Here is a 24,089-nt window from a genome sequence, read left to right on the forward strand (position 1 = left end):
CGCTGGAGGTGGGAGGGAGACCTACTTCAAAACCAGGCCTCACCCAGCCGTCTTCAATTTAAAACAGGAACCGTCTTTCCTATTTAAATGTTTATCCCATTCGCCTTCCCTCAGATCCCCTCACCCATCATTTCTCCTGACAGATAAGATTGAATTAGTTTGACCCGTCCTCGCGGCTCTGGTGCAATTTGGCTGTGACATTGATAGGGGGGGAAGACATTGTGGCATTGTAAGGAGTTGCTGGGGAGGTGGGGGAGTAAAAGGAGAGGAAAAGGGACGTGTTTTAGGCCTGGCAATGAGAGAAATCCTCATGGCGGACCCTCCTAGTGCCAAAGACTGGCTGTCAGATGTTAGGACTCAACAGGGGAGAAACCTGTTCATGTGTTAAGTAGCCCTGCTTACCCAGGGCTTTCACTGGAGGAGCCACAAGTGTACACTGTCTCTGCTGGTGACATTACAATTTGTTCCTTCAGTAGAATTCAGAACAGTTCACACACAAAATCCACATGTAACAAATTCCCAAAACGTCAAAAAAGATTTGATTGCAATGACAGTCCTGGCAAAGGATCCAGATGTCTTTGTTTTAATTTGCATCAGATTATTGTGTGTGTGTGTGTATGTGTGTGTGTGTGTGTGTGTGTGTGTGTGTGTGTGTGGTTAGGTCTTACTGAACAAATGGGGACCAAATGTCCCAATGAGTATAGTAAAAGCAGAAATAAAATTGACTTCATTGGGACCTTTTGCCGGTCCCCGTGAGGCAAAAGTCAATTTCCGGCTCAGGGTTTAGGTTTAGGGTCAAACTTACAATTGATTTTATAGTTAGAATTGGGGTTTCTTTAAGGTCCAGGAATTGTTGGTTAAGTTTAGGGTTAAGGTTAGGCATTACATCTAGGTAAAGTTTAGGCATAAATGTTACTTTATTGAGGTTAAGTTTAGGGTTAGGTTTAGGGTTAGATTATGGTTAGGTTAAGGTTAGGGTTAGGGTTAGGGTTAGGGTTAGGTTTAGGGTTAAGTTTGGGGCAAGGGAGCATGCAATTTCTATTTTCTGGTCCCCATGAGGGTAGCTATACAAACTTGTGTGTGTGTGTGTAGTCGTAGAGTGGTTTCTTGGCTTCTTCTTGTGGGTATGAAGTCTATAGGACTTTGTATTAATGAGAGAAGGCTCCTGGGTTGGTTGGTGTAAAGACACCCTGACCATTGCACTATGGGATTACAAGGCATGCTGGGACGTGTAGAAGTGTGTTTTCTTTACCAGCTTCTGCTCCTCGTTTTCTGCCTTTGTGGTCTCCCGGGCTGGTGCCAACCTAAAGCTAAACAACCATTTAAGAGCCATGTTTCTCATTTAAAACAATGCCGGCAATTACATAGTAATGCTTTGTACAAGTACGCCTTTTGTACTCACTTTGGCTTGAGTTGTCCAACATTTGTACCCCTTGATTCACTACAAATGTTCAAAGCAGATCCCAAAGAGCTTAAAAAAAAACACAAAGCCATTAGTGTGTCCAGGCCAGGCCCCTGCATGACATCACCACCCAGCTAGAGCCCATACAGTCACACAGAGCCACAGATATTCTGTTCAGCAGCCCGCTAATCTGTCCGAACATCCAAAGAGGTGGTGAGCCCTGATACATGTGGCCGTTTAAGCAGGGAGGGAGGGAGAGAGAGTCCCCAGTAGAGCTGCCACTCAGACCCCACCCTACATACACACCCACTCCTCTCACCGTGGCCTGCTAGCTTACTGTGCAAGGGGCAGTTTGGATCATAATTAAATACTGGGTCCCAACACCGGGTCCCCCACATTACCTCCAGGCCATGGGAGTTGGAGATTGGGCGCTCCCCTTGCCCATGGCCAGTGTTAGATTGAGGCGCTAACCCAATTTCACACTCTTGCGACTTGTGCCTGGGCTGTTAAAATGCTACATGTGAGAGTGAGTGCCATCTGGTCCAGGGCTCGGGAGGAAGCGGCCTGGCTTTTCACACTGATCCGATTAGGGTGCTTTTAATTCATTCGGGATGTACCCTTGCGTGTTAATTGGCTCAGCATGGCCGATGAATCTGGCTCCTTGCTCCAGACAGGATGGCCCCTACCTCCAACTCTGTTCTCTGTCTCTGGGGCTGCTCAGGTACCCTTTAGCCCCCTTCCCAGAAACCCATCTTTCACTGTAGTTAATGCGGGAGGCATGTTGTATAAACACACACATGAGCGCACGGCATTCATACTTCTCTTGTATAATATTCTGCTTAAATTATATTTCAAAGAAAATCATCTAGAAACTTGATTTCAGTAAGGCTCCCAAGGACTCAAGGCCTCCCCCTCATCCCTATTTATAATAAAACAGAAAGCAATTCAATCAAATCTTCTGACACTGAAGCTCACTAAAGGTCACAAGGCAATAATAACAGTGCACACCTTTATTAAAGGAAACTTCAAAAGGGGAGCACATGCCCTTGTGTGTCACACCGTTACTGACTGAGAGCAGCTAGGAGGAGGGGGCCCCATCAAGGCCTTCACTTGTTATTTTGGCTCGGTTTCTCATAAAGAGCCTCTCGTTTCATAAAGAGCCATCCTGTGTTACAATCAAAGCAATATGGTGCAGCCGTGTCACGTTTGTACATGCAAACCTCGCAAAGACAAGACCGGAGAAATGCCAAGAACGCTCAAGAAATGTGTTACTAATGCAAACAGCCCACTACCGGTAACAATACTGTACAGTGAACACTATATGGACCATTCACCTCTGTGTATGAAAGAACGGAACATGTTAGACCTAGCGAATGCCGAAGACCCCACACAGGACGAGGCCGTGAAAATGATACCTCCTCTAACACTAAATCAATGTTAGATTCATCAGTCTGATGTCACGGTGTAAATGAGGCCTGTGTTTTAATACAGAGTGAACAAATAAGAGACAACTGCTATGAGATGGATGGTTTCCGTGATCAATTGTATGCTACAGCACTGGAAGACCATGTCCTGGTCTGCAGAACTACTTGGACCAGAATAGGCCGTCTCTTGGCCTTCAGGTCGTTCACTAGTAATTCTAGAACATCCTGTCTCATCCCGATACACAGTGACATGCGCAGACATGAACACTCACGCTAGCAAATACACAATTCAAAGACACTCGTGTTTCCCTTTCTCAATGCTGTGAGCTGTAAACGGCACAAACACACATTCTCATAATCCAGGCTTCTTAATGACTTCATTTCAAATGAGTGTCCAGTTCTAATGTACAATACAGTACACTTGAGTTCTAACATCAGTCAAAATGAATTAAAAAAGTACTGCTGTTCCCAACACTTCACTACAGCCTCAATCAACTTGAATTAGTCACAAACAGACACTTCTAATTAAGTGAGATCCTACATTTGTTAGTTAATATGTTTTAATTAATCCTGTCCAGAGAGCCTTTCTACCAAGGACCTAAATGAGAAGGATGATATATCTCAGGGCACCAAAGATTCGGAATTGGCTAAAATGGTTTGACAAGATCACACAATTTACACATTAATTAAAAGAATGATGATGCTAATTATGGTGCAGTATTAAGCTCATAATTTCCCTTAATGATATAGAAAAGTGAAGGATAATGGCTGATAATAATAGCTATTATGTATAAACCTGTTTGACTATTAAAGTGTAATGTTATTTTATGTAAACTATTTACACTGTTAATACAGAGGAAACCATAAAAGATACATGGTAGAACGCAGAGATTCATTCAAATCACTCTTGGCAGGAATATAATTCTGATTTCCAAATACACAAACTGCAATTCATAATTTTGTCTCGGTATGTGACATTTTCTTTCATAAATTTGAACAAAACACAAATTTCAAACAAAACACAAGGACGAGGCAGACAGGAAGTGCATTTTATGCTCATACTTTTTTAATGTATCACAATGAGCAAGAAACATACTTGATGAAATATTTTCAAAGGAGTATATTCAATTACCATCTACAATCAACTTAACTAGGACAACAAGGTTTGTGACAAAAGTTTCTTTAAAAGTCTGAAGTTCCATGTGGTTTATGTATGTTAGTTTCCATGTAATTTGGTACAGTTTGGAAATCTTCATCATATAATTACAGTAACAAAAAAGCTAACAAGACTACAGTATAGAAAAGACATCAAGAACAACATTTTTGGTTTAACTTGCTCTTTTTTGTACATTGCAAGGCTGTTTTTTCTACCCTCGGTGGGCTGCCTGGAGCCACGGAGCCATGCTTGTGAGGCTCGGAGGAGGAATAATTCAAGGAAACAAAAAGAAAAACAAAATGCATTAAAAAAAAACATTGTGGCACCAGGAGTCACAAAAGGAACAGAGAGAGCTCCAAGTAACAGTTCATCTTTGAAGTTGGAGCAAATGGTTTGTTTGGTTGTTTGTTAGTTTGGTTGTTAATTTTGGTTGATTCGCTTTTTTGTGTGTAACTGCCTCTTTAGGAATGACAGCCTAGAAAACCCCTCCCCTTTCTCTCTGGTTCATTTCTCTCATGGTGTGATGAACAGAAGAGAGGGGCGAGCCGCCATCTGACTGGAGAGCTTATACTTGTCCATCAGCGAGACAAGCAGGAGGAAATGAAACAGGTAGCAACAACATGAACCGGGAGAAATGAAGCGAGCATCTCTGTCCATCCCGTCCAGAAGTGCAGAAACATGTCCATAAAAGAGCAGAAGCAGAGGCAGAGCTGGAGAAAGACAGAGAGAGAGAAAGAGAGAGAGGCAGCTGTAGCCACTATAGTTCAGCTTCTTTATCTAAGTTAATTCCTCTCTGTGTCACATGTCCACTGGTTCCAGAGTCCATTCCCATCACAGAGATGTCAATAAGCAAATAAGGTTGTGAATGTGATATCAAAGCCGCCTTGAGCCTGCCTTTGGCTCCCACGCCCAGTTTTGGTGTGCGCACAGCCTCCCCTGTCCTCTCAACAACATCTCCAAAGTTTCCCAGAGTTCATTTCTTCTTTTCATTCCTTCTTATCGTTTCAAACTAAAAGTTGATGTCTCGTTTTAAATATATCTATATCTGTATACATGTTCATTTTCACAGTGGGCAGAAGATGACCTCTACAGCAAAACCTTGTGTTTTTCTTTCTTTGTAAATGTCCATGAAAATCAAGTATCCCAATGTGAGTCTAAGGATCTCAGTTATCTATTGTTTGTGCCACAATAAAATATACACTTATGTGGGGCACACATTTGAATTTTTCTTTTTGTTTTCAACTGCATAAAGCTTTGGCCACATTCATATATTCAATCAAAATAAAAACTGCTCAGTGCTTCGGTATCGTAGTTCTCCTCATTTTGATTATTGTTACTTTTAAAATTCAAATTCTCTAAATCTTCACTTTATTCATAATCCAGCTTTCGGTTCAGTACGTTTTGGTGCGTAAATAAAGGTACAGTATAAAATAAAATGTATAAAAACTCAAAACTGATGCTGGCTCTTATGAAACACTCACACGCACACATACAAACTCACACACACAGTCCATGCTGGCTGCATCTGTTGTGAAAACCATGACTTTGTCTTTCACAAAAGAGCCCAAAATAAAGATTACACTTTGGAAATTAGGAGATCAAACAGCGTCCAAAAGACAAACAAATAGAAGAACATTATTACACCATAAAGTGGCCAGGTCATAGAATAAAGATTTTTTTTTTTTAATTCAGCGATTCAAATTAAAGCTAGTGTTAATTTATATGAGGAAAAGTAATATACAGAAACTAAAATAACATACAAATAGTTATAAGAAAATAATAATAAATGTCTGACATTATCTGAAAAACAAAATAAAGCGAATGCATTCAAGAATAAACTGTACAACATTAGAATTCTCAAAAAATAATCATATGAACAATATTCTAGATAACAGGACTTTAGAGGAGTGGCAAGCTTGCAGACCAAATCAACCGAATTTTAACAGCATGCGGAAGGAAGTATTAACACCAAATCACATTGCCCTGCAAGACGTAACACTTTCAACCCACTTCCCAGATTGCGGATTTGAATTAATTAGGGCAAACACTCGCTGTACACTAGTGGCCGAAAAGCAGTTATTCACAAATTTAAATATGCCTTGGTTTTGGTGTACAGAAATTAAAGTTTTGTTTTTCATCTATGAGAGGGTGGGGATTAGCACATCCATTTCCACTGCTTTAAGATGGAGTAAGTGACCTCTTTGGACATAAAGGCATGACATACCTCTTAACTACAGAGTTTGAACCCAAGGGAATTCTTCAAAAAGACCTCCTGCTTTTTCTGGACTTATAATGCTTTGGAATGAAGACGTCCCTTAAAAACCTGTAATCAACATCGTGCGTGAAAATGGCTTAACACCCTGCAGACACCTGGGGCAAGTCACAACTAGATGTCCAAGGAAGGGGGGCCGCCACTCCAGACTTAGCACAACAGCCATTATTTCCTTCTGAGACCTGTTGTAATTTGAGAGGCATGATGACACTATAACCTATGACACACGTCAGTACCAGATGTATTATATATACATTTTTTGGTAATCACTATTACTTGCTGATCAAGTGAGCAACAACCTTAACTGGATGGAGGGATTTTTAAAAACGTTCCATACCAGACACAAAATTACAGATCTAGGTCATCTTGTTTAGCAACCATGATGCTAAATTTACACAACAGCTTACAGTCACGTTATAAATGAGAAAAAAATATTATAATAATTAAAACCATGAATGAAGTAGAATCAGTCCTTGCTTAAGAAAAAAAAACCTCTGATGTGATATTTGGAATGCAGTGTTATTTTCAAACTTTATAGATCATTGGCTTTAAACATTGGACTGTTCAAAAATAAAATCGGCAAATGTCATTTGGAACATATATTCACAGTCTTCAAAGTTCCGTTGTTGCAACAAGAAAAAAAAAGATGTTGCAGAGGGAGGAAAATGGTTTATTGTTGTTTTAGTTAAAGCTTAGCCAAAAAGCAAAATGAGCATGCATCTAGGTATTCTTTTTTTTTTATTCTACATTAGCAGCAAAACGTATGTCCTCGAAGACCAGACCTTATACATTTTCTTTAAAAAGAAATTGAATTTTTGTGAGTGACAGAAAAGTTAAAAGAAAGATGGATAACTTCTATTTTACAAACTGCAATGGCTCTGTAACGGTGCTACTCCACAATGCAAGGACAAGGGCCCTTTTTTGGTTTTTGGTATTCTTGGTATTTTACGTAAAAAGCCACCTGTCTGCTTGCAAAGAAGCAAAAACGGCAACTCTGATGCGTACTCCTTTATTTTAAAACTTTGTTTTCTTTCCTCTAAAAACAGAAACAAATTCTCAAGTATAAAGCCTCTTTTCTCATCATTATGCACCAATGGTGAAAGTGTTTAGTCTTTGGATTTTCTTTTAGTTTTAAAGCGTGAGAATTATTATTATTATTATTTTTTCATTTTCATCTACAACAACAACATAAGGTCTAAATGAAAATAAAGCCAAAAAAGACTGTAGCCATACTACATGTAGAACAAAAGGCCTGTTTTGTAGTGCACAAGGAGTAGTAGCTATCTCCATATCTACAAATGCAGGGGAGGAGAAAAACAAAGTGAGAAGAGAGCAACACGTAGAGTGAGAAATAGGAGTCAGACAGTGGTAAGTGCACAAAGGTAACACAAATAAAATTAAATATTTTTTGACATTTCACCCCAGGTCTTTTTTCTTTTTTGGTTAGTACCCTACCAACCAAAACAGAGAGAAAAAACATTTTGAGAGAGAGAATCCTGCCTAGTCAAGAGAGTGGCAGTTGGGTGAACATTAGCCAAGAAGCCGAGAAAAAGACAAGAAATAAAGTTCAGATAAATTACTGCTCCATAATCTAGTCTATCGGAATGACCAAGACAACATCAAATGAAGCGCCTTAAAGTTGGACGATACAAAAGCTAAATGTACACAAAGATTTTTTTCAATCTACCATACTGTTTAAATTCATTTCCAATGCAACAATCTACTTAACACCAAAAATGTTCATATCTATCATAAATACAGAAAGTTTTTTTTATCAAAAAAATATTTTTTATCCCCCATCAACATGTCTGCAATGCTTTCCGTGTCTGGGTAAAATGGGATTGCTAATTCTCTCCCTTTAAAAGGATTTCAAATCTTTAAAATCAGCAGATCAGCTACCCTTTTTGAATGCCCAGAAAGCTATGCCTTAATGATATTTCATTCATTTAAAAACTTTCTGTCGTTAAAATCAATTTTTGGAAAAAACGAATGTTTATCTCCTGTTTGGAACAAAAGGTGTAAAACAATGAATTTCTGTAACAGAAAAACGTCTGTGAGCTGTTGACCTGAGAATAAAATAGACATTACATTATTCTTTTTACTTTTGCAAGCCATTGGTATTTGAACGCTTAGATAGCAGAAAACGGTTAGACTATTCTCCCATACAGTACATACTGGCTTTTTGCGACTGTGCTATTAAGTGGAAATAATTACACAAACAAGGACAGCTTGTTGACTTTGTCAAAAGGGTTCTGGGGCCATTTAACAATTTTGAGGCAGTCCATTGCTTTAAAGCATTCCTTAATCGTTACCCAAAACTTAACTGCAGTGATCTTTTCTATTCTTATACATACATATGTATATACTTCGGTTGAAATAAATGAAAACCAGCATGTTGATATGGGAAAACAATCCACTAACATTAAAATTTTTGGTTACAAGCTTTGGAATTGCAGTTAGTCTTTACACATCTTTTTTCTGAAATTGGTTTGTATACTTTTAAACGTATTTTAACATCGCTGCTTTTTTGTATGTTTTTCCCATTTGTGTTTTTTTTTGTCTTTTGCGTTTTTTAAATATTGTCCATCACTGAAAGCTCTTTTACAATCGGATGGAGTCCGTTCCTACACTAGCAAGATTACTACTACAACTACTGTCTTTGAGACAGCCGGGCTGCTGCGGCTCCTCTGCCGTCCTGCCCAGCCTGTCCGCTGACTTCTGACTGCTGTCAGAGTCAGACTCGTCGGTAAAGACGTCTGTTGGTATCGAGGTCTGAACTCCTGAGGTGCTCAATGAACTTGAGGTAACCGTTGAAGGTGAGGATACTGGAGGAAAAGAAGAAGTAGAAGAAGGAGTGGCATTGGGCTTCCCAGCTAAAGCTCTGGAGAAAGGGGCCTGGGGCCAGGGTTTGCCGGCAGCTGTGGTGTTGAGTGGGGTGGCGGAGGAGGAGCACAAGGATGAAGAGACAGAGGAGGACGGCATGGTGGCTGATGGCGTTGGCGGGAGAGGGGGGGTGCTGATGGGATGAGTGGCAGACTGCGAGGTAGATGCGGTGTTAGGATCGGGGAAGCAGGCTGAAGAGTGAGGTAATAAACTAGTAGCGTGCTCTTTGGCATTTCTGGCTGATCGCTTGATTGTTCTGTGTTTGTGCAAAGCCGACTCCAGGTGTTGACTTAGCGCTTTGTCCCCGTTCAACGTGGTGTCGCAGGCCAGGCAGTCATAGAGGCTGCCAGCACCTGCGCCCGCGCCACAGGGGACACGCAGCAACATCTCTTGCAGGTTTGCCACAGACTGACCGAAAAAGCAGATAGACTTCAGGTGACTGATGGCCGCTTCTTCCTTGCTGAAGACTGCTTGACATTTGCGACACGCCAGCCTGTACTGCACCTTGGGGACGATGTACTGGTCTAGAAGGGAGTCTGCAACTTTGCCATGCATCTCATTCTCCTCGGTGGGTAGATTATTGTGAGAGGAGGAGGAAGAGGTCTCGTTGTGGGGGTTGCCTTTCTGCTCCTCTGTTTTCGCTGGATCTTTGGCAGATTCTTTGCGGTCCCCCGAGGGTTGAGGGGGAACTGGAGTTTGGCTCGCTTTGGGTTGCTGGATCTGCTGAAGCTGCCGCTGCTGCTGCTGTAGCGCCTCCTGCAGGCTCTGCTGATATTGCTGGTAGTGCTGAAGCAGGGACCCTGGGGACAAGCCCATCAGTGCTTGGGACAATGTTGGGTTGTAGGGGAACAAGCTTTCCATGCCGTACATTGGCTGCAAATAGCCGCCTTGGAGAGCCCCAGGTATCTGTGGGGCATAATATGGGGAAAAGCCAGGCATGAAGTAGGGCAGGAACTGACTAGTCAGGAGAGCTGTAGGATCTGATGCCAAGGCAGCCTGCAGGGCTTGAAGCTGGGCAGGGTCCACCACATACTCCATACCCGGCGTGGGCATAGAGGTGGCAGGCACAGCTGCATCTTGTTTTTCTTTCTTAGCGCTTGCAGCAGATGTGGATGGGGCCGGGGTGCCTCCTGTGGAGGATGGTGTTGGGGGCTTCTCTGTCTTCTCCTTGTGATGGGGCTTCTCCTTCTCTCTTGACCTCTCAGCATCACGGTCTTTGGGGTGTTCAGGCCGGGAGCCTGACTGGGTTGTTGTGGTGGTGGAGGTGGAAGTAGGGCTGGTGTGGACAACAGATGTGCTGGTCTGTGCTGGGCTGGGTGATGCTAAGGAGGAGGAGGGAGTCTTGTTGGGTAATCCAGATGTGGGAAGGCTGGGTGAAGGGACACTGGTACCAGGCATGTTCAGGTGGTTCGGTGGTTTTGGAGGAGTTAAAGCTGGAGAAGATGAAAGAGAAATGACAGAAATTACAGTTAGCAGGGATACAAAACACTGTTTATTCATAGATGCATGAATGTGTTTGTCAAAGTAAGTATGTAGTCTGTGCTTTAACTAAGCACTTTATTAGAAAACATTTCACACCTTTGGTAATTAATTAGATTTTTTCTGATTCCTTGCTGGACAGAGTTTTCACAAGAAGAACCATGAAACAAGCTTTCAATCGCAATATTTTCTTTGAGTTAGTCAATGAAGCAGGAGCAGTGCAATAATTAAGAAACACCAGACAGTAAACTGAGGATGTAGTTAGGTCTTAAAATAATAGGGACTCTGCCTAATAATTCACATATATACAGTATCTCACAAAACTGAGTATACCCTTCACATTTTTGATCCACTAACACGGTCCAACACTGTCTAACAAACTATATTGATTTGAAAAAAATTACAAGAATGCATGACTAATAATGAAATAAAATATTTAAAAAACATGCTCACAGATGCCTGGCACATCCCAATAGAAATTGAAGATGCATATTGTTGTATTGTACAACATTTAAATGCGGCTATTTCCAGATGACAGACTGACTGATGACAAGGGTATTTCATCTGAAGAAACTTTGGCTACTGGAAAAGGTAGGACCTAGTTGTTCAAAATTGGTTAGTAGTTTTCCCAAGTAACACATTGTCAATGGTATTACTTGAATGTATTGTATGTGATGACATACCTGAGTTCGATGAGTTAAAGCCAGGTAGGGATGGGCTACCGACCCCTGGCAGAAGTCCAGGGGGTATCCCTTGCAGATTTGAATAGGCCGACTGGAGGTTCAGAGCCTGTAGGGCAGGGCTATCAAACATCCCCTGCTGCTGCATGGCTTGCTGCTGTGCCAGTCCCAGGACCTCATTGGCTTTCTTGATGCGATCCATCTCCTGCTGAGCCATCAGCTGGCGGACAGTGGCTGGGTCAAAATACTCTTTCTCCTTGTCCAGCTGACTCCCAATTGTGTCCTTTACCTTGGTGATGTGTTGTGCAGAAAAGATGTGATCTCGTACAGAGAGACGGGCACTGTACTTGACACCGCACAAAGAACACTCTGTCTTCGGCCCCTCATAGGATGTATGGTTGATCCCGAAATGCTTGGCCATACTGAGCTTGGCCTTTTTCTCCTTGGCGCGAGCATTCTGAAACCACACCTGAACCACCCTCTTTGGAAGTCCAATGTCATTTCCAAGTACCTCACACTCCAGCATGGTGGGGGTCCGGTAGTCATTGAAACAGGACTTGAGTAACTTCAGCTGGAGATTGGTCATCTGAGTTCGGAAGCGCTTTTGGCCTGGGCGGTCACCACTGTCGATGCTCCTGCTGCCGGAAGCTCCAGGGCTTGGGGAGCAGGGATCAGCCAAACTGGAGGTCTCACTGTAGTCAATTATGTTCTCATTTTCATAGTCTCTAGCATAATAGCTTGTCGCAGGGCTCACCAGCCCTGAAGACATCTGGTCATCATTTTCAAGGGAGGGGGCTGTACCCCCAGACTTAGCCAGATAATCACCACTATTCTGACCATGTTTTTGATCAGCACTGTCATTATCAGCATTGGCCTCATCCCCAGTAGTGGTATCTGTGATGGCTGTGTTCACTGAAGAACAGTCGTCATTATCAAGTTTGTTCTGGTCAAAGCTAAGGTTGACAGAAGACATAGATGGGCTTTCGAAGTCCTCCATTCCTCCTTCAACTTTAATTGATGAAGGGCTCAAAAGGGCTCTGGGAGATAAGTCCATGTTTTTGCTCACTGGTGACAGTGAGGAGCATTGTCCCTCATTGTTAGAAGGGGCAAGCTGAGAATAGCTGGCGATATCCAAAGGATCCATTTTGAGTTGCATCCCTTCCTCAGGTAACATGCCAGAGAGAGCTAAGTTGTAACCAGCACGTTTGGCTTCATGCCAATGGCGGGAACGGATATGTGCCTCTAGTGCAGTTTTTGCCTTGAAGAGAGCACGACAAAAAGGGCAACGACGGTGAGCTTGAGCAGGCCCTACAGCTCGAAACTGCCCCTTCCTTTCCCTGGCTCTGGTATTTTGGAACCAAACTTGCACTACACGCTTTTTAAGCCCCACCTCATGAGCAATGTGGTCAAGCATTTTACGAGTGGGGTTTGAATCCAACAGGTATTTCTGATAGAGGACCTCCAACTGCTCAGGAGTGATTGTGGTCCTGAGGCGCTTGTCTCTTTGTGGCTCCTCTCCACTGTTAGTGCTGTCATTCTCTCCTGGGCTAGTGCCTGCTTTCTCCTCCAACTTCCTCTTCAAGGAGTTCATGGTAGAGGTGGGTGTGGACGGAGAGGTTGCAGAACTACTTGGGATCTGTGGCATGGCCCCAGAGAGGAGCTGACTCGCCAGCAGTGGATTACTGGGATCAAACAGCATGAATGGCATGTCCATTGGGCGGTCCAAGAACTGAGGGTGGATAAACTGGTTCTGCACAGAGAGAAAGTGGAGTTGTTGGTGCTCCTGCCAGTGTTCAAAAGATGGGAAGCCAAGCTTGCACTGCTCACACTGGTATTGTATCATTTGCTGAGCCAGCTGTTGCTGTGATGCAGAGCTCATGTGAGGGTTGATCCCCATGTGGGAGCTCTTAGAAGCTCTCTCAGCCTGGCTAGTTTGAGAGGCCGAGGGACCACACTCCCGTTGCTGCTGGGAAACAGAAGGAGAAGAATGCTTGTTTGTCTTGGGGGCTGTTTGGGGCTTCTCCTCTCTAGCTTCTCTTCTCTGGTGTTGGGTCTCAGATTGGGGCTGATGCACAGTCTCCTGTTTGATTGTGGTCTGGTTTTCACGTAGATCTGAGGACATTTCAGCTAAATGTTTGGTCTTTTCATCATAAGTGTTTGATGTGTTAGCTGGGGAAGCTTCTTCCTTTTCAGAGGAAGAGAGGTGGGAGAAAGCGGAGGTGGAGGGAGGGAGAGGGCAAAGGCTTGAGGAGGAAGGCATAGGGGTGTGACAGGAAGACCCAGAGGGGGTATAGTATTCATGTGAAAGATCCATAGAATCCTCGTTTTGGCTGTCATATTGCCCATCATCGTCTTCATCTTTATAGCACAGCTTCTTTTGGTGCTTTATGAGGTCAAATATACGCTGGAACACCAGACTGCATTTTTTGCACTGGTAGTTCAGGTTGGTGGTTCGTATGTAACGGTCATTGGACAGCTCTCGTCGTTCGCCGTCTTTGCTTCCATCCCCCTGGTTTTCATAATTCTTGCGTGCCTTCTGGCGAGCATTTTGGAACCAGACCACAATGACACGGGTAGGAAGGCTCAAGAGGTTGGACAGCTGTTCAAACTCATCATCTTTGGGGTAGGCATTAGCATCAAAGAAGTCCTGAAGCACCCTTAACTGGTAGTCTGTAAACCTGGTTCTTGAGGATCTTTTACTCCCATAACACTCCTGCCGTTGAGGCTCAGGGGAAGGGGGTTTAGAATCAATTTTGGTGTCCTCCAGAGTGGTAATGGGTGGGTTGTTGAAATTGTAGGGTGAGTCTTTGTTGCGCTGACGCTCTTTGAACAGGGTGTTCCGGAACCAGTGTTTGATGACTTTCTGGGGCAGCCCTGATTTATCTGCCATTTCCTTAATCTGCTCCTCATTGGGGGAGTTGTTGATGTCAAAGTACTGCCGAAGGACCCTCAGCTGGTCATCAGTGATACGTGTCCGAGGCCTTTTATTCTGCTGCTGCTGTAGCATGGCAGGTGTTAGCTGCTGTTGATAAAGCTGAGCCAGATCGTTGGCCAGTGACTGTGACTCCACTGAAGACATTTGGGATTGCATTTGAGAGGGCATAGACTGTAGAGACATTGGCTGCATCATTAGGGGTGAAAAGAGGGGCAGATCCATTTGCATGGGAATTTGAGCCATTTGAACGGGAGGCTGTGGGGTTGACACAGTTGGTGGAGTGATGGAGGGAGCAGTAACAGGAATATTTGGTGTTGGGGCTCTCTGTGGAGGGGGTGGAGGTGGAGGAGGAGGGGGCTGTGGAGGAGCTGGTGGAGCAGCCTCTGGTGTTTGTGGTCTCAGTGGATAAAGTTTGTCATACTGCTCTCTGTATTCCTTGGCAAATCTCTCCAGGGACCGGAATGGGAAGAAGGCTTGATGGATGTGCTCCTGATGACTCTTCAGAATCAGTATGTTGGAAAAGAGCTTTCCACAGGCCTCACATTCCAGTTTCTCCAATCCCTCGATGGGATCCACCACTCTTGTGATCCCACCAGGCATGCTTGCTCCAGCTGGTCCAGGCCCAGGTGGCTTCTTCTGGGCTTTTTGCTTGTTTTCATTGTACTGAATCACTAGCTCAAACCCAAAGTTCTCCAAAAGAGCTTTAGTTGCATTTCCACGAGCATCTGAAGCAATCCTTGGTGGAGGGAAGCCAGGATCGTGGTTTGAGTTCATTGTAGTCTGCTGCATATCCTTCTTTTCATTTGACTTATTGTCTGCGCTATCTTTTGTGACATGTTCCTCAATTTTCTCTCTTATGTCTTTTTCTCTTTGCATTTCCCTATCTCTCTCTTGCTTCTCATTGTGGGCGGCAGTGGCTTTCTGCTTTTTCTCTGCCTGGTGAAGAAGATTGGCACTCTGCTGAAGCAAAGCCATCTGGCCTTGGGCCTGTGAATGAGCTTGGGCTTGCTGTTGTTGGTGCTGCTGCTGAAGGTGATGGTGCATCAGCTGCTGTTGCAAGCAGCTCTGAGCCTGAGCCTGCTGGGCAGAGTTTTTCAGGTCTTCCAAAAGAGAGTTGGCAGAGGAGCTTGACAGGCCAAGTGCAGAACTGTTGAGGTTCATCTCTGGGTTCAGTTGAAATTCTGCTCCAGGGATGTAGAAAGGGAAGAGCAGCTGCTGTTGCTGCAGTGGGAGAAGAGCATCCGTTGTCATGGGGAAGTGCTGCAGAAGTGCTGGGTTGAAGAGCTGGGACTGGATTAAAGCAGCTTGCTGCTGGAGCTCTTGCTGAAGTTGAGCCTGGGCCTGGGCTTGGGCCTGAGCCAACTGCTGCTGCTGTTGCTGTTGATGCTGAAGCTGTTGCTGCTGCTGCTGTCCCCTTGCAGAGAGCATGTCTGCAAATTTCTTCTTTTTTGATTCATGGTTTTCAGATGGTGAGGGGTGGCAGGTCATTGAAGAGTTCCCATGACTTTCAATGCTGTGAGAATGGCTCATATGGTTGCCTCCAATACAACTCTGCGTAGTCTGAGGGCCTGAAGAGGTGTGGTTGCTGGAGCTAGTTGTTGAGTTTGTGGCTGGGCTAGGGCTTGGAGTTGAAGTGCTGATAGAGGATCCACTGCCACCTAATCCAGAGCCACTGCCAGAGCTCGTGCTTCCTCCTGCGGCTTCCAGCTTGGCTGCACGGGCCTTGGTCTGGTGGAGGACAGAACGCATGTGGATCTCCAGAGTAGAGCTCTGGCTATAAGCCACGTTGCAAGTACTGCACTTGAACGGTTTGTTGTCAGGGCTACTGGTGGGCTCTGGCTGACCAGTGGTGGACTCCTGTAAGGCCCGCTTTACCTTGTGCAAGTGTGAGACAGAGTTGTAGTGAACCAACAGAATGTTCTTTTGTGTGAATGACTCTTTGCATACAGTGCACTTAAAAGGACGAGATGGGTCCAAGAACTTCTCCATGGTAAAATTAGGACCTTTCCTGAATGGCAGGGCACGCTTTGGCTCTAAACCAGAATCTTCTAGCAGTGAGCCTGATTCACTGCCTGTTGGGCTTTGCTTTTCCTCTTGGTCACTGTCCTCTCCCTCTTTGTCATCTTCTCCCAGGACTCCGTGGTCCTCTCCAAGTGAAGGATCTCCCATGACCATAAGGTCTCCGTTCATTAGTAAGCCCCCATAAAGCTGTTGGATGTCAGCCTCGCTCAACTCTAAGTGGCTAGTCTCCAAATGTTTCTTCAACGCTTGCAGGGTCCTGAAGCTGCGTTGACAGAGGCAGCACATGGTGGCTGCTCTGATGACATGGTACTGCGAGTGCAGCTGCAGTTTCTCCACTGTCTTGAAGGCCAGGCTGCACTGGTTGCAGCGGTACTTGTATACGTGCCGGTCTGAGACAGGCAGCTGAGGCCTTTTGTTGTGAACCTCATTGAAGTGCATCTGGAGGGAGTTGGAGGACTTGAAAACCTGATTACAGCCTTTCTTCCAACATAGGAATCCCGTAGAGTCTTCCCTTCCAGACTGCTGATCTTCGAGTGGTGATTTGCGAGCTTCAGCTATTTCTGTAGGTAGTGAAACCCGTTTCTCAGGCTCAGCATCTGATGGTTCTGTCAATATAGAAAGAAAAAGAACAAATACATTAAAGAGGCTCCTACATAAGAACAGTCTGTGTCCAACAGAATGTAATTTCAACAGAGGACATATTGTCTCTGATGAGTCCTTGATGCATGTATCATTTCTGAATGATACATGCAGAGATATAAAAGAGGAATTCAGACTTCTGTAGATGCAGGAATCAGTCTCTGTTGAGGGGAACTTTCAGTAAGTAGAATAATTTCATTACTACCCTTAACATATACATGAAAGAAGAGATACATTAAAGCAGGGGACAGTACGTGGTGCTATACTCCAAAACCAAATACTGACCAACTTGTTTCTTGATATCTTCAGAGCTGGAGTTAGTTGTAGCCTGTGGGGTGCTGCTTTGTGCCTCTCTGTCAGGGCCTGGTACTGGTATAAACATGCTTGCTGGCAGAACCTCTGATGCTGTCACCTTGAAAATCAAATGCCAGATACAGCGAAAGTTAATCATTGTTTGACATGCTATACAACAATTTCTATAAGCTCACAAAAAATTGTTAAGTTATTATAAATATTTTTTTATTCAACATTGTACAAATGTGTTCCTGATGGAACAGATAGACATACTTAATTTCAAATCTTTGAAACCCTTACTCAAGGTTTCTCTCGCAAATCCATGCATACACAAAGACACACAAATAATATTACTTTTTACTCTTAATTTTCCATCCCTGTAAAATGTTCACCTTGATATATGCTGGTGTTTTATGATGCGCTTGGAAAGTTCTGCTGCATCCAATTAGGGAGGTTGTTTAAAGACATACCTTGGCCAACTGAAAAGATTATTGGGCTGCCTAATTAAATAATTATTCCATAATAATAAATGCACCCAATTTGACCAGAGCATGAACATGCTTTCATAGACAGAAGCATGCTGGGTAATGTATGCACTGTCAATCTAGAGAAAATAGAATGTACCTTCCAATAGGTCACACTATACTATACTGATTTAAAGTTAGTTACATTAAAGCTATTTCAGGCGCAGAATATAACATTAGTGCTACTATGGGTGAATACACACATGAAGAGGTTCAACAAAGATTTCTGATATAGAATAAAATGGACGGTTCAGAAGGCATGCTATGCATTTTTCCACTATACAATGGTTTAATTTGTTTCTACCATTTTAATTAGAACATTTCAAGGAGCAATGAATATTGATTAAAAAAGTGCAGAGAAGCGGCCAGGTTTTCTTTGCTCTCAAAAGGTTGAAGTCAATCATGTGTGAATGACAGCAACCTCCTTCCATTTAAGCTACCCCCAACCCTCCTCCTCTCCAATGTTTCCCCCTTATGCCCCCCCGCACCCCCCAAAAAAAAAAATTGAACAATTCATCAAATGCACTCATTAAGCAACTCCTATTTAACAATAATCAGTGATTGAGATTGGAAGAGGCTGGGAGATGAGGCACTGTCTGCTTCACCTTCCTTCAATTAACTCCCAAAACAGAATAATCAGCCTCACTCCCCATGCCGCATTTCAATTCTCAGTACCGCACACCTCTCCCTCCTCTTCACTGTCTCACCCCACCCTTCTATCTGCCTGGTAATCCTTCACCTCTATTTTAGGTTCTGCTCACTGCAATGGACGATCCCTCTTCTCTCCAATCACCCCATCATGGTCACCCTTTCTTGGCCTATTTATTTGAATGTGTATGTGCTTGGTGATGAAATCAAGCAAGACTATGCTAACAAAATGAAAAAAGAAGAAACATATTCAAATGAATGAATAAAAAAAAATGTATCCGCAATATTTATCTGTATTGTCACCAGGAGAGTGTGTTTAGCCTCTGGTCTGGCCTGGTTTTCTAAAAGCAACTATCCCTGTCAGTCTACCACTGGCAGGATGTCCTGCAGCTAGTGACAATGAGGACTGTGAACAAAGCCAGCACACAGCTCCATACAGATTCGCTCCGGTCTCACACAAGGCAGAGTCCTCCTCAAGTAACAGTGGGTTTGCATAGGGCTTTGGGGTTAAGTGGAACAGTCCACTTTCTCTAGTCCATCCTGTGTGATTGTCTCATCAGAAATTCACTGGAAAATATCCAGCCATTTTCCTCCCTTCTCTCTGTCCCACATCTACTCCAAACAGAGATAGCAAATTAATGCGACCAGCACGGAGAGTCACAAAAACAAAACAGGGCACTGATTTACATTACAAAGTGGACTGTTTCTAGACAACTGCTTCATTAGGCAACGAGAGGCAAGAGCACAGAGTATCCCAAGGTCACTTTTAATTTGGACCGCCTAATTGGCAAACATAGTTCAAAATGGCTATCATGTAGCCAGACTCAGAATTAATGAAGCACAATTATTTTCATTACCCCTATCTTAGACAGACAGAAAATTAGACACAGAATGAAAGAGGGAGACAGGGGGGAGTAGAGAGGAATAATGTGAGTGAGAGAGAGAAAGAGAGAGAGAGGTTGGGGTAATGAAAGGATAGAGCTGCAGGAAAGAGAGCGTTGAATGGGTACGTAAAGGGTGAGAGACTGTGTATGCATCTTTATGCATGATTGGCATTAAATAAAAGTCACCTATTTCAGAATTCATTAGGCATGTATACTAGACATGTGAAAATGATATAGTACCGTTCCATCTATATACACCAGGTATAAAAAGGTGCTGGTTTTGCTGGTTCATTATATTGCCTCTGTTTTCCTCCTGTGCCTCTTATAGGGGCTCAGTGCATTATTATCTCTATAAAAGAAAAAATATTGCTGCCTTCCATACTAATGTGTTCACCATTTGCTTTCTACTCGTGCTGGAATGATGGCTAGGCAGCTAGGACTGTCCTCCTGAGTGATTGTCCAGCGAGAAATTCAGCTCCACAGGCAAGAACCAACATCAACATTTGCACAGTCATTTACAGGAAACCAAAGGAGAGCAAATAAAACCATATTTCCAATTGATGATGATTAAAACAAAATGAGTGGAGTTCTTTCCCTGGGGTAATGTAGTAGAGGTAGAAATAGTTCATTTTGAATACTGATATTACATTTGTGTTTGTCTTTATGTAGCACAGAACGTATAGTAATGCTGTAGGCATAGTGCTCAGATGGTTCCTAGATAGTGTGATGTATGGAGAACGTTAGACGTAATTCTACAGACATAGTCAACATTCTATCTCTCCGGAATTGGCACATTCATTATTCACTTGAGTTTTGAGGTTAGCACGCTAGATTAAATAAAAAGTGAATAATATTTCCATTGCTTGAACTTGCATTTCATTAAAAGGGAAAACATTTTCATTAAAATTAAATTAATGTGTGTCACAATTACTTGAATATATTAATAATAAAGGCCATTGTTTTGAACAGCACCGAGGTGATCACAGACACAGAGAGAATGTCAATGCGCACCTGATAACAAATGGACTGAGAGGTAAGAGAGCTGCTTGTCTAGCCAACAACAGAATGATCTGTCACTCTCCCTTGCTATCTCAATTGACTATGACCTGAAAAAAGGCTAATTGTCTATGGGCACATTAGACAACGCCAGATACAAATATGGGTAAAGCATTCAAACCCAGGCCTCAATAACATCGGACTGTGGTGAGTCAATTGGATGCCTTGGAGCAACTTGACAATTAAAAATGGACGTTGTGTTTTGATGAAGCCTGCAATTTCATCTATTAAGAAGCGAAGAGAGGGGGGAGACATGCACCATACAGCCAGGCAGGAAGCCATTCAGGGTGGAGGAACAGTGAGTCATCGGTTGGCTGCAGAGGATAGCCACAGAAAAGGCCTTCGCTGGTCCTTGACCGGACATGGCCAGTCTGGATTGGCCTTTGTGGGCAGGGATACACTATATAACGCTAATCCCACAAGCATAGAGCAACAAAAAAGCCTGGCTTCTGCCCATGGCCTCTTTGTCACTTCGCACAGAGAAAGAAAATGACCAAACAGACACAATGGCTGCTGTAACGGTGGTAGCCGACGTGATGAACACATGATGGGTTTTAAGTGTGTAGAAGAATTGAATTACGGGACCCAAACCGAGCCGTGACATTTAGTCCTGTGTTATGTTACCTTCTCGGTGTATAAAGAGCGTTTAAACAGGCTGACATACACTTGTACAATCCAATGGCCGTGACATAGGAGGTCAACAATAATCAATGTACGTATCATAAGACACGCACCTGACTGTAGCTTCACAAACAGAAAGACCACAATGCACCAGAAGGGCAGGAAAAGACAGGAGAGAGGATTACGAACTGGACTAGCTCGAACATCTCCTAAACAATTAAAGCTGGTAATTTTTTTTTAAACGCCACATTTCTACAACAACAGTCAGGTTCGCCGTTCTAGAGGCTAGTGAGTGCGGAAGGCTTGGCATTGACATTTTACGATAGTTTAATTTAGCTTTTGGAAATGTACATTCCCTTCTCATGACTGAGCTGACCTTTGGTATATAACACTATTGGGGGACCCCTCGTCAAATATCAATCAAAGGGAGAAATTCGTGGCCAATTTCAAGTGCAATTTACAGCGATCAGTGTGCAGTGTTAACACTTACCGTGCCCACACCGACACAGACACACAAACGCTTATGTACATAGGGACACAAAAACACACAAGGAACATACCGTGGCAATGAGCTTTTCGACACAGTCAGGCGCCACGCTGTGGAGGTGTGTCAGGTGGAACTGCAGGTGGACCTTGTTGTTCAGCATGTCCTGGCAGAGTGGACAGCGGAACATGGGCTGGACTGAGTGCTGCGTCATCACGTGCATTCTCAGGCGATTCAGGTCTGTGTTGCTGAACTTGCAGTAGGGACACTGGTACATCTGGAGAAGGGCAGGGGAGAGGGGAGACAGGAGCACACCGGGGTGAATGGGGTGAGATGAAGAGCTGTGGGCCTGCTTCGCGGGAGAGGAGGTGGAACGGGAGGAGAGGCGGACTAGTGTGCCTCCCCCCGTCGCTCTACTGGACAGGACCCTCTGATCATGGACCTGTGGGCAACACAGTGAGCAGAAGTCCTGGGTCCTGGCACACTTCAACCCTGTCATCTGTCAAATACTATTGGTTTTACACCTTTGGCACAATTAGCTATGCAACCGCAGCAGAAAAGCTAAACACATTTTGAGGAGAATTAAAAAAAAAAGTATCATGCATAATGCAAAAAGGCTTTGCTTTATTCAGATGTCTTCTGAAAAATGCTATGAAGTAGCCACGGCTTTACATTCCTTTTCTTAATTAAAGTGTACATTTTAGGCTTATAATGAGGACATGGTAATTGGGGATGGGATAACCTTGAGTTGATTAGCAAATTCAAAGGATTTGGGAGCAGTTAGTCGACATGTCGTAATATGAACATCTGATATGCTTTAGATACCAATGTCTGGACGAGGTAGCATGGTCTGTGTATCACAATGCATGAACTTTCAAATATCAAATAATTTCTGGGTAACAATCAGATTCCTTTCTATAATAGATTTTAATGAATTGTTTTAGCAAAACACGTATATTTATTTAACATTACTTTCGTATAAGTAATCCCGTATGGTCTGGTAACGTGCTCTGGTAAAATAAATAGTGGGAATAAGCTATAATGGTAGAGAGCATATAACAGTGGAGGCAACAAATCAAGCTACATGTGTTATGGGCCTAATGAGAGCTCGAATGTCAGCACCCTTGTAGTTTATTTCGTAACAGATCTTTATTTTCTATTCAAGTTGTAGCGATGAGTGCACTCTGGGTGAAGGAATCATTTTGAGAGTGGACAAACGTGCGTGGGTAGCTAACAGGAGCACCTTATTAACTGACTGACTTGTGGATGAAAAGAAATCATGACTGGTTTACGCCATATGAGGTAATATATGAGAAAGGTGACATGACAAATAGGCCAAGGTTCACGTAGATCATAGGCTACTCAATTAAAAGGAATAATACTATGGGTATGTAATCAATGCAATTCCATGATTACACCCATGGTAAAGACCATACCAGTAAGAACTTTAATCATTTCCAACCCTGGGGAAAACTAGAAACTAGCTGTTATTGGCAGAGAGGTTTGGAACCCTGTTATTGGTCTATTAACCAATTTTAGTGCTTTGTTGTGTCACCATGGAAAGACAGTCCTGTGTACATAGCATTTTCAACCAGAGGCAATCAGGAAACAGCACTGATCAAATTCGTTCACATTTTAAAAGGGTTGTTTGATCAGCTGAACATGTTTTTTTTCTTTTACTACACTGGTCGTTTTAAGACAGGCGGACTGTTACCTGCTCTGCAGCAGCACTCTTCTCAGACGTCCTGGGACGCTTGGTGGAGAGGGGGCTCTCTGTGGCCCCTGAGCGAGAGGAGGGCCTCTTGGAGGGGATCGGAGAGGCCGTCTGGTCCCTCCCCGAATGGCTTGATCCTGCTGTACAGACATACACACAAATAGAAAAGAGAAGCAGACTTGTCAAGGCAAGGTGAATCCTTGGCACCCTGGAAACAAGTCGATCAATAGCAGTGTGGGAAAGGGTGCTGAAGTGTATATCCTAAATGTAATAGAACTGTGTTTAATGGCAGGGACTTGGGCAGTTTACCAGCCAACCCACCCAGTAGTCTCTACACTTCTCCAGCCATGCCGTTGAAGCAACACACGGCCGAGGTGCTTTGACGGCCTGTTGCTCCCAACGTTGGATCGCTAGGACATCAGACAGCACCACAGACGGCTAATCAAAACATTTGTTTGCCACATTGGGCTGCTTTAGGTTTCGCTCTACCCCAGATTTGTCGTTTGAAGTGGAGCCGGAGATGAGGGAATCGCCGAACATCTCCTCGCAATCTGATCAGACAGCATTACGGTAAAGAGATCCACGTCAGTCTTCAAGTCAACTTCAAATGGAACTGCTCTCTCTAATTACTTTCTCCCAGGAACAGCTTCCAGCTGCTCCTGTACGGTTACGCAGCCCTGACTTGACGATTCTGGGCTCAAGTGAATTCATTCACACCACTTCTTCTGCGGTTTCATTTACACAGATATGATAGAAATAACACCATCTATAAATACTTGCATAACATTAGCACAGATTGTTATTGTTTGTAATGGCAGACTCAATATGTCCCCCATTGATACATCCAATTAGCTAGCAGGAGGGCCTACTACAAGAATCAACTGCCAGACTCTGCTAGACTTTCATCAAGAGGTGTAAACCTCAGCAATTCCCAACCGTATCTTTACCTTCACCACTTCACACAATTATCAA

The 24,089-nt window shown here is 43.5% G+C and overlaps 1 protein-coding gene across 5 annotated transcripts in view; it reads right to left on the reverse strand.

The window, feature by feature from the left end:
* Positions 1 to 3,870: 3,870 nt before the first annotated feature.
* Positions 3,871 to 24,089, reverse strand: part of zfhx3 (zinc finger homeobox 3) — a 351,767-nt gene continuing 331,548 nt past the window's right edge. For 4 of the 5 annotated variants that reach the window (XM_020053680.3, XM_020053671.3, XM_020053682.3 and 1 more), the window contains 5 exons: positions 23,118 to 23,257; positions 21,480 to 21,680; positions 17,178 to 17,304; positions 11,300 to 16,858; positions 3,871 to 10,570 (listed from right to left, as the gene is read on the reverse strand). In XM_020053680.3, coding sequence (XP_019909239.2) covers positions 8,856 to 10,570; positions 11,300 to 16,858; positions 17,178 to 17,304; positions 21,480 to 21,680; positions 23,118 to 23,257 — 7,742 coding nt within the window. In that variant the 3' untranslated portion in view covers positions 3,871 to 8,855. The remainder of the gene's footprint in view (positions 10,571 to 11,299; positions 16,859 to 17,177; positions 17,305 to 21,479; positions 21,681 to 23,117; positions 23,258 to 24,089) is intronic. The other variant, XM_034287022.1, reaches the window with a different exon arrangement.

The sequence above is a fragment of the Esox lucius genome, chromosome 2, assembly GCF_011004845.1.
Source record: "Esox lucius isolate fEsoLuc1 chromosome 2, fEsoLuc1.pri, whole genome shotgun sequence".
Lineage (NCBI taxonomy): Eukaryota > Metazoa > Chordata > Actinopteri > Esociformes > Esocidae > Esox > Esox lucius.